The sequence below is a fragment of the Eutrigla gurnardus genome (genome assembly GCF_963514095.1).
Source record: "Eutrigla gurnardus genome assembly, chromosome: 10".
Taxonomy (NCBI): Eukaryota; Metazoa; Chordata; class Actinopteri; order Perciformes; family Triglidae; genus Eutrigla; species Eutrigla gurnardus.
In genome coordinates, this window is record NC_139924.1 from 12,878,533 (window position 1) to 12,896,473 (window position 17,941).

At 42.7% G+C, this 17,941-nt stretch overlaps 1 protein-coding gene across 2 annotated transcripts in view; it reads right to left on the minus strand.

The window, feature by feature from the left end:
* Positions 1-17,941, minus strand: part of tpst1 (tyrosylprotein sulfotransferase 1) — a 32,979-nt gene that overhangs the window by 5,547 nt on the left and 9,491 nt on the right. For both annotated transcript variants that reach the window (XM_084019215.1, XM_084019214.1), the window contains exons 2-3: positions 12,810-13,845; positions 4,873-5,071 (exon numbers count right to left, since the gene is read on the minus strand). In XM_084019215.1, coding sequence (XP_083875341.1) covers positions 4,873-5,071; positions 12,810-13,666 — 1,056 coding nt within the window. In that variant the 5' untranslated portion in view covers positions 13,667-13,845. The remainder of the gene's footprint in view (positions 1-4,872; positions 5,072-12,809; positions 13,846-17,941) is intronic.

The window sequence follows — 17,941 nt, forward strand, 5'->3', positions numbered from 1 at the left end:
TATGAGTCTGTGTTGAGGTCTAAGAGTCAAAGTGCTCCGATGGCCGAGAACCGATAATCCTGGATCAATACGATATGATTAGCCTGCACATCATTAACTGTCCTTGCAGTCTAGCCGCAGAACCCACAGCACAACACGAGGAACTCTGCAGACATTTGTTTTTCATCTCTACACCAACACTTATTGTTACTGTGGAGAAGCTGAGAACTTATTGATTCCAATATCCATTTCTCACCAGGGATCAGACCAACTGCAAAGCCACTTAAAAGCTATTGATTGTGGCTTGGAGAGGCAGACCCGACAAGCCTCATTTACAGCAGACTGGGACAACCTCTGCTGGCCGACAGTCGGAGAGGAAGCCTGGACAAAGAGCACAAGTCCAGTTGTTGACATTTCAACAGGGCCATTAGTGGAAGGTACATGCTTGTTTTCTCTCTCTTTACTCCGACTCGGTGATTGTGAGTCCTAAAACTGAGAACAGGAGCTGCATCCATCATCAAACCGAGTCTTAAACCCGAGGCCTCCTCCTTTCCTTTGCATGTCTACAAATGACTGGAACCTGGAAAATGCCTCGGTTCAATCAATACAAACACAGAGGTTTAAGGCGGATACACTCCGTTAACTGCTTAGAAGGATTACCTTTAACACTGACCTTCAATCATAGGAACAAACAACACCATGGAGATAATCTGAATCTCTCCGTCTCCACTCTAAAAACATCCTGTTCATGGCTGCTTCAAAACTATTTGTCCGCCGCGCAGCTCGACCAAGGCTGCATATTTTGTGGTGAAATCAGGAAGAAGAAGAGATAAGACAGATGGTAAATATTTAGATGGGGCTGGGTGAACATTCAAGACAGCAGAGAGCATTTCCACATGTGGCATCATCATACAGTGGCTGTGTTCAGGGCTGGTGGGGTCTTCTGCAGAGAATTACAGAGAATAAAACCGTGTGCTCGACTCATTTAGTAAAATGACATACATTACCATGATGGAGAAGGATAAATAAATAAGAGAATGGTCACATTTTAGGTTGTTATGAAAACATCCAAATCTCCTGACAAGTTATGTTGCGTTCACACCAAATGCAAAAGCTTTTTTTAAATGTGAATGACATGACGCAAATATGCAATCTCAAATATATGATTTGATATAGATTAAATCATATTATTATTATTGATTTTTTTCAATAATGAATTACTCTGAATAGCCATATTCCCATTGTCGCCCCCTACAGGCCACGTGGTGTGAAACACTCTCCCTACCGAAGCACAACACTGGATTCGCACCAACAGCATGGCTTGTGGCTCGAGGTTTTGAGGAGATAAAAGTGTCACAGCTGCAAAAAGTTTAAGTCCACATGTGCGTCTGAGTCACTTCAACTATCTGTGGCAGTGATTTGTCAGACAGCGGAAACTCTCACGTGACATTTACATTGAGCCTCCCCCCCCGAGGCTGGATGGAAACGAACATTGTGGACGCTCTAAAAGTGTGTGTATGGTCTGGCAGATGCTGAGACGAGGCGGAAAAATGTCCCGAGTTGATCCAGCTGTTTTCTATTGGCTAAAAATGTAGGTACTTGTCTGCCATGTGGATGAGTTCATATGGGAGGCAGTCAAAACTGTAATAGGCCATCACAGATATGTCTTCCAAGTGGGACGTGAGGAGCATGACAACTTCTGTTACACGGGAATAGACTTGACAGATAAATGTAAGCAGAAAATTGACTATTCACGAAGCAAACAGAATATAGTGCAAACATAAGTGCAAGAAGGTAGTTCTTGCTGATTATGGGATGGTAAATTTGAATGATAGTAAGTGTACTATAATGTAATCATGTTCAGAGAAAGTTATGATGACACTGGTAGCATGAATTAACATAGTCTAATGTGAGCATGGACAGTAAACACAGCTACTTATTTCATGTTTAATCAATCATATGAAGAGCTCAGGGAGAGCTATTTTCTGCCACTTTGTCCGTAGTTTCCATCTCTTTGTGGTCAGACACATTTTTCTGACAAATACCCAAACGAAAAAAAAAAGACTAGTTGATTGTTCCATCTCTCCTCACATCTTATACTCTAAATGTTTTCCGTTGGAGTCATAACGGTCTTGACAACATGACGAATTACACCAAATTCATTCTTTGCGTTCCCCCCTGTTTTTGTTCCCCTGAAACAAATGGAAAAGCAATCCATATGCTTCAGTAAAGTGTATTGGCTTAAAGAAACTTCGGAATGGCTCTCAACTTTTTCCACAAAAAGAATATGATACCACACAACCCACTGACCAACATCTAGTATAAAATGATCACTTTGAGGACATCAAACTCACACCATTCAAATGATGTGGCTTCTCTTTTACAGTATGCTGCTACAGTACCGTTAGCCCCCTCCTCTCACAGTTAACAGTCTGCAGTATATATTAAGGTTTCACTGAGTGTGCAGATTCACACCCTTGGGTGTTGTGTTCATGTGGTGATGCACAATATAAGTCACCGCTTTATGTGAGACACTTCCCACTGGAACGGCAGGAAAAAGTATTGATACTTTGCTTAAACGTCATTGCTGCATGATGAATGGCAGGCTCAAGGTAGGTAGACTTTTTTTTTTTTTTTTTTTTTTAAACATCCGGTGCTATTGCATATAAAGTCAATCCAAAGATCCTGATGAGCAGGTGGCAGCTTGTATTTGTTCTTGTCTTGTTGTCAAACCAGCAAATAGTAAAAGTGAAGCCGGTCAGCCCGACATCAGCAACAGCTCTAGCTGCTCCGGCTCAGGAACACTTAAGGTGGACTGACCTTTAAGGTGGACCAGCGTTATTCTTCTTACACTTTTTTTTTTAACTTTTAAATATATTTTTTAGGGATGCCCCGATACCAGACCGAGTAAAAGTACTTACATTGGGTACTCGCCAATACGGAGTACCGATATAAGTAAGAAAGAGAGAAAGAGAGAGAGAGAGAGAGAGAGAGAGAGAGAGAGAGAGAGAGAGAGAGAGAGAGAGTATGAAGTCAGCAGCTCCAGTGCACTTAAAGAAAGAGTAGGCCTTTTTACACAGAAGATTCCGCTGTAATCGTGGAACGGAGAGTCAAAAATATGCCGCGATCACACCATTCACAGCGTTACAGCTCTGAATGCAGCGGTTAGTCAGGCGCGTCACAGCTGTGAATCACGTCACAGCTGTGAATCATGTCACAGCTGATATTGCTCCTGCTCCGCCGCCTACCTCAGCATCGGCGTGGTATCGGAGCACCTTTATGATTACGAGTACCAGATGCTGGTATCGGTGCATCCCTATTTCTTTTGACTGTTTGACTGATAGCACGGTTAATTATTAACATCTGAACTGCAAACTCTGCTCTGTTTGTATCAGGAAAACACAAAGTTGAATGTTAAAATGTAACAACAGGATCATGTTGTATGTTTAATTTAACGAATTATTTGATGAAAAATAAAACATGCTTTCAAAACATGAAGTGTAATGTATTACTAAGTACTCATATTGGTACTCTGTATCGGCAACTACTGAAATGTAAGTGTTTGTACTGTTCTCTGAAAAATCTTTATCAGTGCATCCCAAGTTGGAAGACTAGACCTTTCTAGCTGCTGTAAAAAGTCAATTTATTATTTTCCTGGAAAGAGTTCCTCCCTTTGTGGTTGGAAGCAACAAATCAGCCAGAAATGTTTGGGCAGCAGTCAAACAGGGGAGAGATCAAACTGAGAAAACACGCTAACAGTCAATGAACTCTCCAGCCTGTATCAGCACTGAACTACTCATATACAGTACACAACATCCTCAGCTATATCTCCAGCAACAGAGTCATCTTCTTCCTAGTGACACACATTTACCAATGTCTCAAGCGTAGTACGCATGTGATTAACTCAACATTATTTTTAATGTCACGAAAATAGAGCACACTTGCCATAAACATGGTTCTCCCCAACATGTGAATAACTGTTGACATGGAGAACCAGGAAGACCTTGAAACCTCTGCCTCCACAAACTATGAGAGGTAAAGATAAAACAGACCGTCTATCTCAGACATACAGTACAGAGCAGGTCACCTGATAGCTCGGCTCGACAAAAAGGGTTTAATAAAACATACTCTGCTCCAAAAAGGGTTCAACAAGGACATTACTGCCAAAGCAAAGAAGACTGAGCTCATGCATAAAGTTGATGAAATATTAAAGACGAATTGGCCATTTATCATAAGGGAGATGGTTAAATCTTAGGATCTTCCTCCTGCCTCCTGTCTAAACAAGACAATGGAAATAAAATCCAAGTTTAGGGAAAGAATTAGGGCCCTATGATTTGCAAAAAGCAATTTAATCAATGTGGAATTTGCCAAATATTGATGGAATTTATGAAAATCTGGGTTTCATAACCAGTAAAACTGTTTTTTGAGTCTATGCAAGAAGCTCACTGACGCATCACCTAGCAGGCTAAATATCTGACCTATGAGACAGCCAATTAGATCACAAGACACATGTTGAGGGGGAACTCAGGAGACGTCGCCTGATGGTTATCCAAAAAACGGAGGAATTTTAAACTAACAGCCCACTGGAAGGGTGATAAGACTCTTTTTATGTGTTCAAATAAAATGTGGTTAATGGGGAGTTATGTACTGAACTTTATGGCTTCAACAAGCTAAATGCTAAGCTAAGCCAGCCAACTGCTGGCTCTAGCTTCATAATTACAAAGAAGATGTATCAGAGTGGTATCAATCTTCTCAGCTGACTTTCGGTATTTCCGAAAATGTCAAAGTATTCATTTAAAAGTGTAAATTCCATAAGGATGCATCATTTAAGATTCTTGTAGTACCCTTTTGAGCATAGTTACCAAAGAAGTTGTCGCTCTGGCCTGTACTCACCCTTCTGGTATTGTCCATGACTCTGGGGTCAGGCCGGCCATAGTTAGGTGGGTTGGCATGGGGGTCATAGCCCAGTCTGGCCAGCATGGGGGCGATGACAGCCATGTCCCTCAGGACATCAGCTGGGATCTTCCCCACCCACTTGGACAAGGCCTCCACATTGACGGGCTTGATGACCTGGTCTGTGGACCTCTCCACCCTGGAGAGACAGAAAAATGTTGTTTTCAGCATCCATCTGATCAGCCTTATAGAGAACACACACTAAACATGCATTGCTCTATAATCAAGTGAAGACTACACAATACAATTTTCATGGAAATCAGATGACGTTTGTTGCTCTGACAATGTGAAGTGGAGTTAGAAGAGTTTCGTTTCGTGGCGAAGCATCAAAATTTGCTGTGCCAGCACGGCGACGCCCTATAATGAAAACATATAATCTTCACCAAGTAGCACCAATAAAGCCAAAGTTCAGATGGATCTGCTAAATCTACAAGGAGATGTTCATAAAAGTACACAACATGTAAGTTCCTGCTGAATGGTGAAAGGAGCCTTTTCTCCACATCGCCATGGTAACATCCTTCCATGAAAACTCAAACTTTTAATACATTTCATCGCAAACGTCTTTAGATTTTGATGACCAAATTTTAAATTTGATTCGTTTAAATCTCTCTGAGGAGTTTGTTAAAGAACGGCGCCTGGAAAAACGTACTGCGAGGGCTGCTTTGTTGAAATTTCCTAGGGGGGGGCGCTATCACACCCAAGCACAACAGCAATACCAGGTAACACAGTTAAACACTTTTAGAGCATGTGCCAGGTTTTGTTCGACTTCGAGACTCCACACCCTCAAAAATAACTTCCTGTCTCATGGCGAATAATGCGTCATCATGGCAGAAATACATTTTTTCCCCCCCAATCATTTGAGTGTTTCATTAAAATAACCACAGCAGAAGACAATATAAAAAGTAAAAGGTTTGGTTTAAACTGACTTCTGGGTGGTTGGCATTATGTTTTGGGAAAATGGTGAAAAAAGTTGGTCTAGAGCAGGGATGCCAGGGTGAAATTGGACAGGGGGACAGATTTTTTTCAAGTGAGACCTCAGGGGGCCGGATCACACTTTCGGACTGAAAAGGCCAAACATTGACTCAACACATGGATAGGTAGGCTATTTGAAATTATTCATGAAGGCCTACACATCAAAAAGAAATTGCATTGGCACCAAAATAGCCTCACCATGAGGCCTAAATTACATACATTACAAAGGAGGATGATTGACAGGCGCTCTCCTTCATACAATCACGTGCACACTTCATGGCTGCACCTGATTGGACGATCGCTTTCACTGCTGTCCTGTCTGCTCCCGGATTTCAAACCGACCAACATGGCGGCTCGTTTGAAAACTTTCTCTTATTTTACGACAATAGTTCACCGAAACGTGTTTCTGAAAACATTTTAAGCGAGAAATAAGCTATGCAGTGCTGAATCTGTCTTTATTTTAGATCGACAACATTCAGTTGAAAAGATTTTCGAGAGCTTGCGGGAGGCAGCGGCGCACCGTCTCTCCACACTCGCCGTGAGTCGAATGCATTGCAGGTCATACCGTAAATCCTTTAATATAGAACTCAGCCAAAATCTTCGCGACGCGAACCTGACTGAATGAATGGGAAGGGTGGAAATAACGCTGCCTGTCAACACTTGCCCCGGCCAATGTGACTGGCTGGTAATAAAATACAGGCCAGTAATCGAGGATTTACGGTATATATATTTTTTTTTTTAAATAGATAAAATAATAATTGAAAAAAATATTCTCTGCTTATCACCCGGATGTGATGTACAGTCGGGCCGGGTCCGGCCCGCGGGCCGTAACCCTGGCATCCCTGCTCTAGAGCCTTACTGTCAATCATTGTTTTTAGAGAAAATTGTCCCTGAAAATTGCAATTTGTGCATCTCGAAGAATAACATCTTAAATTCATGAAGAACATTTCATTCTTGTTGAAATTAAAGCCACTTTTTCTGATCCTCCTGGCTGTTGCAAGGGTTTTATTCACCATTTACTGTCTGCAGTCCAGCTTCTCCATCCCTATGTTTCCTGTCTAACTCCATACCTCAATATGGCAATTCACTTTCCTCTAATACATTTACTTTGCAATTGAATCTTTACACTGTACCGATATAGTCTCCTGCATGATTAATAGAGTGAGCTGGTTTTGTCATCTCAGGAGGATGGTGAAGATGGTTTCTGAAAGACGGGCTGTGATCCAAATATCCACTCTGCAACAAATGGGTAAGGAATCACTTAGGTAACTCCACCAAGGCCCAAGAGGCTGCTAAGTGTTGACGTGGAACATAAACTGATAAAGACTGAGCTTCACCATGATGCTACATGCAGGCAATCTTATTGACATAAGAACAATGGATCTTCCGATTCAACACCAACGGCATAAAGAGAGAATACACAAATGACTTATGGTTTGAAAAAGTACATTATACACACACACAGTAATAGCCTATGTGTTTGTTTCCCATCATCAATCTAAAATGATTGTACCCGCACACATCTCTCTTCTTGGCTTCAAATGTAATGTCACAAAAATCTTTCCGCTCATCACATGACCACTTCCCTTCAGGCTGATGATCTTAATGGCCTCTAGCTTGTCAATTATTAATTGCTGGGCCTCCTTTACCCAAGGTGGCAATCTGTATCACCCATTGCTGATAAGAGAGAATCCGATAGGACATGACCATCACAAATAGGATGGAGAGTTGAGGAGGAGGGATGGGACGGCTCTCTGTTATATAAGTAAGTGATGGAGCTCAGCAAGGAAGGGCTTCCACTCAATCGAGGTCAGATAATTGAGGTTAATGCAAAGACAAGGTTCCACTCTGGGGGCCTGGCTGCCAGCTGATTGAGATTTTCATGTAGATAGAGACCCGAAGCCGCGGGACGCTGGAGTGTGAGAGGAGTGCTGGTGGTTGCTGTGGGCAAGAGGCATTTTCTGCCAGGGGTCATGGGGGTTGACTTTAATGCACTGCGGGCAAAGTACTTGAGAAGAGGTGGGGCAAAATGATTATGAGGATAAAAGGTAGTTGTGCCGCCCCTGAAGGCTACTTGTGGCTGGCCTCCTCTTCCACACCCATTTCAGGGATCAAACTCATCCCAATGTCACTGGGCTGAATTAAAATTTTTATAAATTATCGGGGAGAATGAAAATTAATTTTGCGTCAAAGTTGCAACAAAAGTGAAAAAAAAACTGCATGTTTTGTGTTCTTATTAAACCTACTTCGTAAACCGACACAAAGCTCACACACAGCTGCAGCACAACAACAACAACGGGGAAATCAACCCAAGTCAGTCAATGGAGGTAAGCGTGCTAACAGCATTTTTCCTGCTTAGAGAATTACGAAGCGGCCGTCTCCATTCATCATCCTCCCGCCTCCAGCTATCGACAAAATGGAAATTGAGAGAGCTCACGGGGAAGGTCCAGAGGTGAAAGGCCAAGATCAGTGGTCATCAAGGTCAAACAGCTAATCCTGGCCAGGGCCAGATCTAACCTGAGGAACACCTCAGTTCTAAGCTACGACCGACTTATTGTGAGGAGCAAGGAGCAGTGATTGAGCAGAGAAAAGGCCACTAATCAACCACTAACTGTGCTATATCGTGTCAGTCAAAGATGGAAAATATTTGGTTAACGATCGCAGAAAAATGTGCATCCATCATTTTGACTGACAGGAGGCCTTGAAGCACATACACCAGGTGAGTGGCCTCGGGCCGTTACTCCATTCTATATCTACTAATGACTAACCTCATGTCTTCAATGAGTGCAGTGCCTCTCCATTTGCAGACGATACAACTATACACTTTGCATCAACTAGTGCAAGTGAATTCATACACTTGTCAATCTGAACTATTACTTGATGGGATCTGTGACAGACGTGGCTGTGTCTGTTACCACCATGGACTACTACTGCTCATATCACTGCAAATATTACTATTCCTGCTAATACTACTACTACTGCTAATACTACAATAAATAATATTACAACAAATCCAGATGGAACCCAAGATCCTGGTCTGGTCCAGATTTCTGGCTGAAATCTGAAGGTAGTAAGTTAAATAAAAAAAAAAAAGCAAGAGTCGGCTATCCGTTTTGGCCTGGAGATCAATGTTGTATCAGAAAGCATCTTGGACTCTGTTCCTGACTGTTAACAGTGTAGTTTCATGCAGACATGCAGGAAAAGGCAACGTCTCCAAGCCTATCTGCTGTTCAGCTCAGAGTGCTCTGGTTAAGGTCCCCATTCATTAATATTTTATGGGAATCAATTTGTGAAGGGGTTACGTGTGCACTAAATGACCACAGATCTGCATCTGGATCCCAAAGAGCTCTCATCGCTCTCCCTCCCAATGCCTAACGTTTGTTTTTCTATTTCAAGTGGTCTAGCGTTTCAAAGTTGGGCAAGAAAAAAGGTTAAATAGTTCTTGCCACTGAGTCGTAGGACTCCGGTGTTGTGCTAGCATGGCTGAAGAGCACTTAGTCTCCATGGTATCTTGGCTTGAAACAACACATTTGAAAGCATCTTAAGGAGTTTTCAGCTTTGATTTATCTTCTAGTAACGAAATAGGAATATATTCAAGATGGATACTTTGCCTCATGGTTGGTTGAAATTCTTTTTATTTAATATTTGACGATAAAGAAAAAAATCTATAGTTGCCATTAGAAAATGACTGATTCCCAGATCCAGTTGGTTTGGCCCCAATTCTGCCAGCTGAACAGAGTGTGAATTGTTTTCACAAAAGTCTTGAAATGTGGTTGATACTAAACCAAAATTTGTTACCAGCGACATCACATGATAATGATGATAGTAATCTCAGGGCTGCCTTTTTTAAGCACATGGTTGAAATGTTTATAGCAGAGGCCACAACATTTGGAGCATGAGAATAAAAGTATCAAGTAAATCATTTGTAGTTTGAGAGGGGCACGAAGCATTATAATTAAGTACATCCCCTGTGACTATTTAAAAGAGATATACTGTGGGAAAAATAGTTTTCAATATTGTTTTAAATACAGGTCAATGAAATGTAGAATTATTTTTATCTGACTCATGAACAGTTCCAGCATGGGTTGAATGAGCATCGGTAGGTCTATGTTATATTATGCCTGGTAAATTAAATGACTGTGTCCGTGCTCTAAATTTGTATAAAATAAAATGGTCTCATGTCCATGTGCTGTCAAACTCCCTCTTCATCCAATAATTAGTGTTTTTCTTCTTTTTCCTGTAATATGACAGCATTGCGATCAAAGTTGTTAATGCTTTTAGCATTTTTAAATGTTGTTTTCCCTAAAAGGGTGTGTCAATATTGGGTAGAATTTTTTCATCCATATGAAAAGTTGAAGTGATCAAATGGCTCAAAGCATATTGTCTGGATGTTGGTATAATAAACAGGTTTATGATGTGTGGGCTTTTGGGTCAAGAAGGCCTTTCAAGTTTAGTGTCAGCAAATATAAGCACTGCTGGAGAGTCCTTGAGAGAGAACACCAGTGCTTTGACTTCACTGGATATCCTATTGAACATTGGCCTATAAGTATGAATTATTTATCATTGAAGCTGTGCATTGATGTTAGCTTTTATCAGGGCCTTACTTGACCTAATATCAGTTGACTGTTTGCTCGATGCCTTGACGAAACTGCAGTGAGCTAAACGTGATCATACTGCTCATCCTCTTCATGAAAATTGTATCTAAAGGAGCGTTCACACCAAACGCGAAGCAAATCTTTTGCACGAGTAAATTGCATGTGAAGTCAATGCAAGACACAAATTTGCGCCTGGAGGCCTCAGGCACCGTGAATAACGCACATTTTTTAAATTTGGCCGTTTGGCTTCCTGGTGTATCTGGGACTTCAACATGTACAAAGCAGCAATAGTGGTCATTTCAGCCATGATCGATGATACACTGTCAGTGTCTACCTGAAAGAAAGCCGCCCCTCCTCTCTGGGGCGCCCATTCATGAGAAAATGACCCCTACTTCTCACTTGATTTATTACCTCAGTAAACATCGTAAACATGAGTTTATGGTCTCAATCTCTAGTTTCAAGCCCTTTTCAGTACAACATGATCTTCATTTAGTAAATTATGGTCAATTTAGAGTCAAATAGACCATAAAACAGGGTGGTATATCAATTAAATCCACTAAGCACCTCTGGGTGACGGGTGAACTCAGACAGAATGTGGGACTTTGCAACATGTACAAAACAGCAATAGTGGATATTTCAGCCATTATTGATGAATCCTTGTTGGCATCTACATGGAGGCAAAGTATCAGTTTAAACTGAACTGCTGACGCCAGCTCTAACCTGCTGCCTCCTTGTTCTTTAAAAGAAAACAGATCAAAGTCATGCAAGAAGGAAAACAGAAGGAAAGAGAAATTCAATGTGGAGCCAATTAGACATTTTCAAACAGAGGAAGGAAATCTACCCCGACTTTTCACTACAGAGGAAGTGGGATGAGTTCAACGAAAAAGCAGTAAAGCATAGAGAGGGAAAACATATAGAGGGAAAACTGCTCAATGGATGGAAAGCTGTTCATAACAAAACATGAGTGTTACAAACAAAAGTGGCCCAATCTCAGAGGATATGGTGTGTGCCTGGTGCTGGGGGGTGGGGGTGCAGACAGAGGTGAGGAATGGGGTTACGTCCCTTCAGCGCTTCCCCTATGACTTCCAGAGGCCAACCTCCCAAATCACTGAAACCAAAACAACACTGACACCAGGCAGGGCCATTAGGAAAATCTGCTGAAAGTACTGCAGAGCAGACATCATCTCATGTGTTCGCTAATGACTAGGTTCCTTGCTGTGCGCAGCCGTAGGATATTTAATTTTTAAATGAGATGTAATGATGGAAAGTCTGGAGGCTTTGTAAAAACACGGGAAGGATATAATTCAAGGCCTCAGAAGAATGCTTATTTTTAAGGCCTGCAGGAAGTGATATTAAATCGAAAGTGATATCTACAAATTGACACGCTGCTACCTACACGTCATTTTTCTCCAGGTTAAAAACAGATCCGTACTTTCTCTCCCTCCAGGCCAAGATGTTAAAAGCTAAAAAGACAAGGGCATGTCCAAGCTCATTTCTGATGCACTGGGAATGTGTTATATGGCAGGCTGAGGTTACTTCATGGAGTTTGTTACGCTGGCTCAAAACGCAACTTGCAACAGCAAATATTTATTTAACTGCCATTACATCAGAGCTATTAACAAATCTGCAGCTGTAGAGGAATCAACTAAAAACTAAGCCTTTCTGCTGCTCATTATCAGCATCAACATGGATATATTTGTTTAAAAAAAATAACTGGAAAGTGTTGGATGTCCCTTAATGACCGTACAGGCAACATACGTACAGGCAAGGAGCCGTAGAGCCCCAGTTTGTAGGGGAAGTGCACGTAACTCCAATAGAAGAAAAAAGGAACAACAAGACGACAAAGTTTCAGTTTAAGGAAACTCCGTTATGACAAAACCTATTCCTGAAAGGCATTGCAATGGCCTATGTTGTAATTATACTGAAATTAAAGAGTTGTGTCTGGATGTTACATGACCGGTCTCTCCCACAGCTACAAACAAGAGGGATCAAAGACACAGTGACATTAGCCAGAGGGATGTTTGACTGTGTGAGGCTACAATTACAGAAGTGAACAATGAAACGTAAAAGTTCACCTAAACTCTTTCAACTAAGTCGGTCTACAGATTCCCTGCAATTAAACAGGACGACGTATAATTCACTATATTTCCACTATGAAACTCCAACTATCACTGAAACATGAGACATGGTTATGGTTTATTGAAATCCTTGCCGCAACGTACACCTTTCAAAGTGCAAACCACCATGACTTGGGTTTTAGGCGATGAAAAGGAAAAGGAAATGTTGTAGTGAGCTTTCAACATTACTTACTTGGAGAGGGACACCCCTCCAGCTTTCCCAATGAGCTCCTCATGGTGGAGGACGGTATCATTCCAAGGAACGTCGAGGAATTTTAGCAGCGTCTTCATCCATTTCTCAGGATGAAGGACCAACTGTTCGTAGTGAACAGGTAGGCATTTGTCTGCTGCCTCCAGGCACTGAGTGTACATGGTTTCTATGGCCCGATTCCACTTGGTCAGGCAGTCCCGGTAGCTGCCTAGGTCAAAGCCAGCGATCGTCACCTTCCGTGAGATCATGGAATGGACTGAAGCCCGGCCATCACGAATCATGAGTACAAACTTGGCACGGGGAAAGATCTTGGCCAGGTAGGAAAGCGACTTCAAAGCAAAAGGGTCCTTGTTGCAGAGAAAGTTGGCGGGCTCTCCGTGTTTGACGATGATTTCCAGCAGGAAGGCCTGCATGGCAGCATCCAGCACCTCATCTGTCACACCAGCCTCGTCCAGGCGCATCTTCTCCCGGCCCGAGCGGCTCCACATCTGCTTCATGGCCAGGATACGAGGGATGACGCGGGTTTCTTCACCACAGCGCACCTCAGGGTGGGCGTCCAGCATGGCTCGCATCAGCGTGGTCCCACTGCGGGGCACTCCACCGATAAAGATGAGTGGCATGTCTTTGTTGTACACAAAAGGAGTGCTGAGATTTTGGCCTGTCCGCAAGGTGGTCCGCATGCTGCCTCCCAGTGCTGACAGAGGCAGGATCTCGCCCGGCCTCCTGCGCTCGTCAATGCGATGGTGGCACTCCATGGCATGGCGGCCCAGGTAGAAGACCGTGATTGAGCTGATGACCAGGCAGGCCACCAGCAAGTTCTGTTTCAGCTTGCCAATCATGTTGCAGGCCACAGGTGGGAGAGGACAATATCACCACAGGGGCAATTCAGGGGGAGGGACGGGGAAAAGGAACTGAAGAGCAATCAAGGTTCCCACCCTTTATGGTTGTTCACTGGGAACCCAGCATGGATCAAGCTCCCTGGTGCACAGCAGGCGTTGAGTCCCCAGCTCCATGAGGCCTGGATTTGGCACAAAACAAAAAGACAGTTAGTTCTGATTATACACGACGGCAACGTTCCTCAATCAAAGTGAACAACAAAATCTATTCAAAAGTGCCATTTCATGTGGCAGATTTTAAAATAACTCATGCGACAGATGTCAAGCAACACAATACTCCACTGTGATGCACATCAAACGCATCTCAGAGCAACACGACGGAGGAGAAATAGATCAAGGAGAGTGATCTCCACGTTGTCTTTGACAGGTCTTTTGATCAAAAGTCAACACATCTACTTTGCAGAGTTTTGAATCACAAAGTTGACGGAGAAGTTGCTTTTGTAAAGCAAAAAGCATCAAGCATTTTTGTGAAGCATCTTCATTGTCTTGAGATATTGTTCTCTCTAACTCACAAAAGTCACAACAACACAAGTAATTGAGGCATCCAATTGAAAGTTCAGCCGAAAGACTTCTATGTTTCCAAATCACGTAGTAAGTAAGCAGTGTCGTGTCCGGTCTGGTGCACTTTCTGCACTAGGGATGGTCAAAAATAAAAATATTTTTGACCTACCACTGAGCCTCATTAACCGGTCAGATTAAACTGCGCTATTAAAATGCCCCCCCCCCCCCCTCCATTTCGATCCGCGCCTGCTGTTTATCTCTCTCCCGTTCTGTCTCTGTCTCTGTCTCTGTCACACACACACACACACACACACACACACACACACACACACACACACACACACACACACACACACACACACACACACACACACACACACACACACACACACACACACACACACACACACACACACACACACACAGAGGAGAAAATATACAGTGGGAGAGGCTGTGTCCGTCCAACTTCAATAAGTCACCTCATTTGATCATATTTTTGTGTGAATTGAGACAACAAACACACTCCACGCTGACCTGATTTTTTTTTTTTTTTTTTTTACCGACAAACCGCTTAATCAGTTAACGTTGATACGGTCAACCACCGGTCAAACGGTCATCGGTTAACATCCCTTTTCTGCACCATGCAAAAACAGAGTTTCTATGTTCAGGGAAGAGGATGAGAGAAACGTGTGCATAACACGACAACTGACAGAAAAAGTATTGAGCATAGGGACAGGAAGAAAGGAGAGATAAACACAAGGATGTATCTAAGGCTGACATTAGCGATTACAACATGATTTGCGTAACATGTGTCGGCGCTGCAAGAAGTGGCAGTGCCTGGTCAATACATGCATTGTCCTCTCCTGCTTACTATTTTCTACTATATACACCTAACATGTATTAGGTTTGACTGTAGAGGTGTCATGCCGGACCCCCGACACCGAACTGGCTTGATATCGGGCAGGACCCCAGACCCCCTCCAACTGCCCTGTTTCTCCCTGAATTCCTTGTCCTCCTGGTGCTCCTCGGTTCAGCTCGTTTCCCTGCTTTCCCCGTTCTCATATCCCATTTTCTTTGAGTGCCTGCTTTTGATTTTGGACTGTTTTTATATGGGCTTTCTTCTGTTGCCTGCCTTTGCCTATTGTAAGTTAATTTTGGCTAAATCTGTGTGCCATGTCTTGACAACATCATCATGAGATTGATTGTTAACAAGCTCTGTCAGCATTGTTCTGCAGCAGTGCCACGACAGGGGCTCTGGCATCACACAGCAGAGATGAACACAGGCCAGCAAACTCCCCCTTCGTGGTAATTCAGGGACTGTTTAGATGCTTATTCATATGGGCAGAGAGTAATCTTCTTTGTGTTAATTTCATTATGTTTTAATTATAGACTTTGTTTCCCAACATAAGAGCAAAATGGCATTTAAGGCCCTGGAGTATGCAAACGTGTGAAGGTCCACGGAGATCCCAAGGTCTTCACATACAGCTAATGTTTAGAAAAGCTCCTCAGAGGACATATTTGGCATCCAACAGCAAGTGCTGACAAAGGCAGAACTCAACAAACGCCATCTGTGCCCAGCCCTGACGAAACCACATACTGGCTAAAGCACAACACTTGAAGACAGACGTCTGTGATAAATAGAAATTAGAATGTGCAAATAAATTCTGAAGCCTGCAGTTTTGGATGGTGACGGTAGAACAGAAATTAACCATATATGACAACGCTATTACATCCACCACCATCTCATTTCCCAGCTCCAACAAGGACACATGCTTGGAGAATCACTGAATACTTGTCGGGATGAAATTGGCTAAATTTAAGACACTGAAAAAAGTCAGCCATTGAACTGCTGTGGCTTGTATGCGTGTGGAGTCAACACAGACAACATTGCTGCTGCCAGCACCCAACAGATATTTTTTGCTGAGAAAAAAAATAGACAACACACACCAGATGAGCCACTCGCAGACAAGCCGACCTGCACACGGTCCACGTGTTTGGTCCAACATCATGCTGCACATTTTCAAACTCTTCGGAAAGCTTGAGATGTAAAGTTCATGTCAGTTTTGTGAAGAATGTTTTTTCTGTTATGCGTCATTTTGGCTATAATGAAAAGAGGTGACTGTAAATGTGTTGCGTAATGTGTTTTTTTTTTTTTTTTTTTCAAATATACTTTATTGCTGATCCAGGTTGCTTAGCAACACTCACAACTCAAAACAACAGCGTGGCTGTTACTACTACAGTAACTGAATGAATCACATTACATTTACATTATGGAGAGGGGTACTGCTCCCAAAACACATGTAGGTCTATTTTAATTTCTGCTTCCTCAACATATGGTCACTTCACCAGAGATTCCTGTTTTATCTGTGAAGGTGCCAAATGCACCAGAGAAACAGGCCATGAAATCTTATGTTTATATTACATGAATATACCCAATGACTAGAATTTAACCATTTAGCAGCTGAAACCTGATGCTGGATGACAAGCAGGAGAGGTCCAAAAACACAGAGGCCATACACAGGAAGGGCATGAGTCACCTTCACTTCCTCAGTGAAGCTCAAGCTCAATGTCTGCAGCAGAATGCTCGAAATGCTCCTCCAGTCTGTAGCCACTCTGGAAGAGGAGGTGGAGGACAGAATAACGTCCAAATTGTGGACCATCATGGACAACACCGTCCACCCCTCCACAATACACTACACACCCACAAAAGTACATTCAGCAACAGACTGTGCTAAGGAGCGATACAGGAGGTCATTCCTGCCTGCAGCCATCAGGCTGTACAACTGCTGCAGCCCTGCCAGGCTGGAGGTTGATGCTCTGGACTAATACGGTGCCTGCAACTTTGTTTTTGCCCTTTGTCACTCCTACACCATCTAATTTCTTGCAAAGCCTCCATGTGAAAGGGAGCTCATGCAAGACTAAGCTGCAGATAAAGGCTTCAAGTGTTACCACTGAATTGTGACAGAGGAATGTAGAAAATGTGTACAAAGAATCTTACAGTGCCGCATCTGACAATGTTTATTTCTTTTTCCTCCTCCATCTTCCGGCTTTGTCTTTTCTTTCAGCCCACCCACACATTCTCACAGCTTTGTGTCCTCTCGTTGGTAATTCGGTGTTAAAGCGAGGGGGAAGTCAAAGCACGCCAGGCTGCCAACACCTTTGGTCTAAAGTGGGAGTACAAGAGGGGCCTGCCGTTTCCCCAAGGTTGCTGCAACTGCCCTTAAAGGGGAAATCCACCTTCTGTTTCACGTTTGCAGTTAGATACAAAATATCTGGGAGGCTGAGTGCAATTCAGGTCAAGTCTCACTAAGATTTAACATAATTATTTGGAGACAGACCTTACATGTTATTCAAATGTATTTAAATGCAATATTTACTAATTTACTTTGTGGCTAATTTAGATAGAAAGTATAAATGACATCTCCTTTTACCTTAGACTGGTTGCTTCTCCTCAATGTCAGTGTTCTGGATTGATTTGATTGGTCAGGATAAGAAGGTTACAATGACGTGATGCTAGAAGTCATACGTATGCTGTAGCTAGGGGCTCATCATGTATAATAGTGAAGAGAGCAGGTAGAGTTCTGCAGGAAATGAAAGGAAGCAAAGTGGGCGAGTAATGAACAGTGAGAGAACCAACAAAAGGTGAGAAAGACAGATGAGTCACTGGTATCATAACAGGGAAGTCAAGGAAAACTCAACTGTGCAGCACTTTTCTTA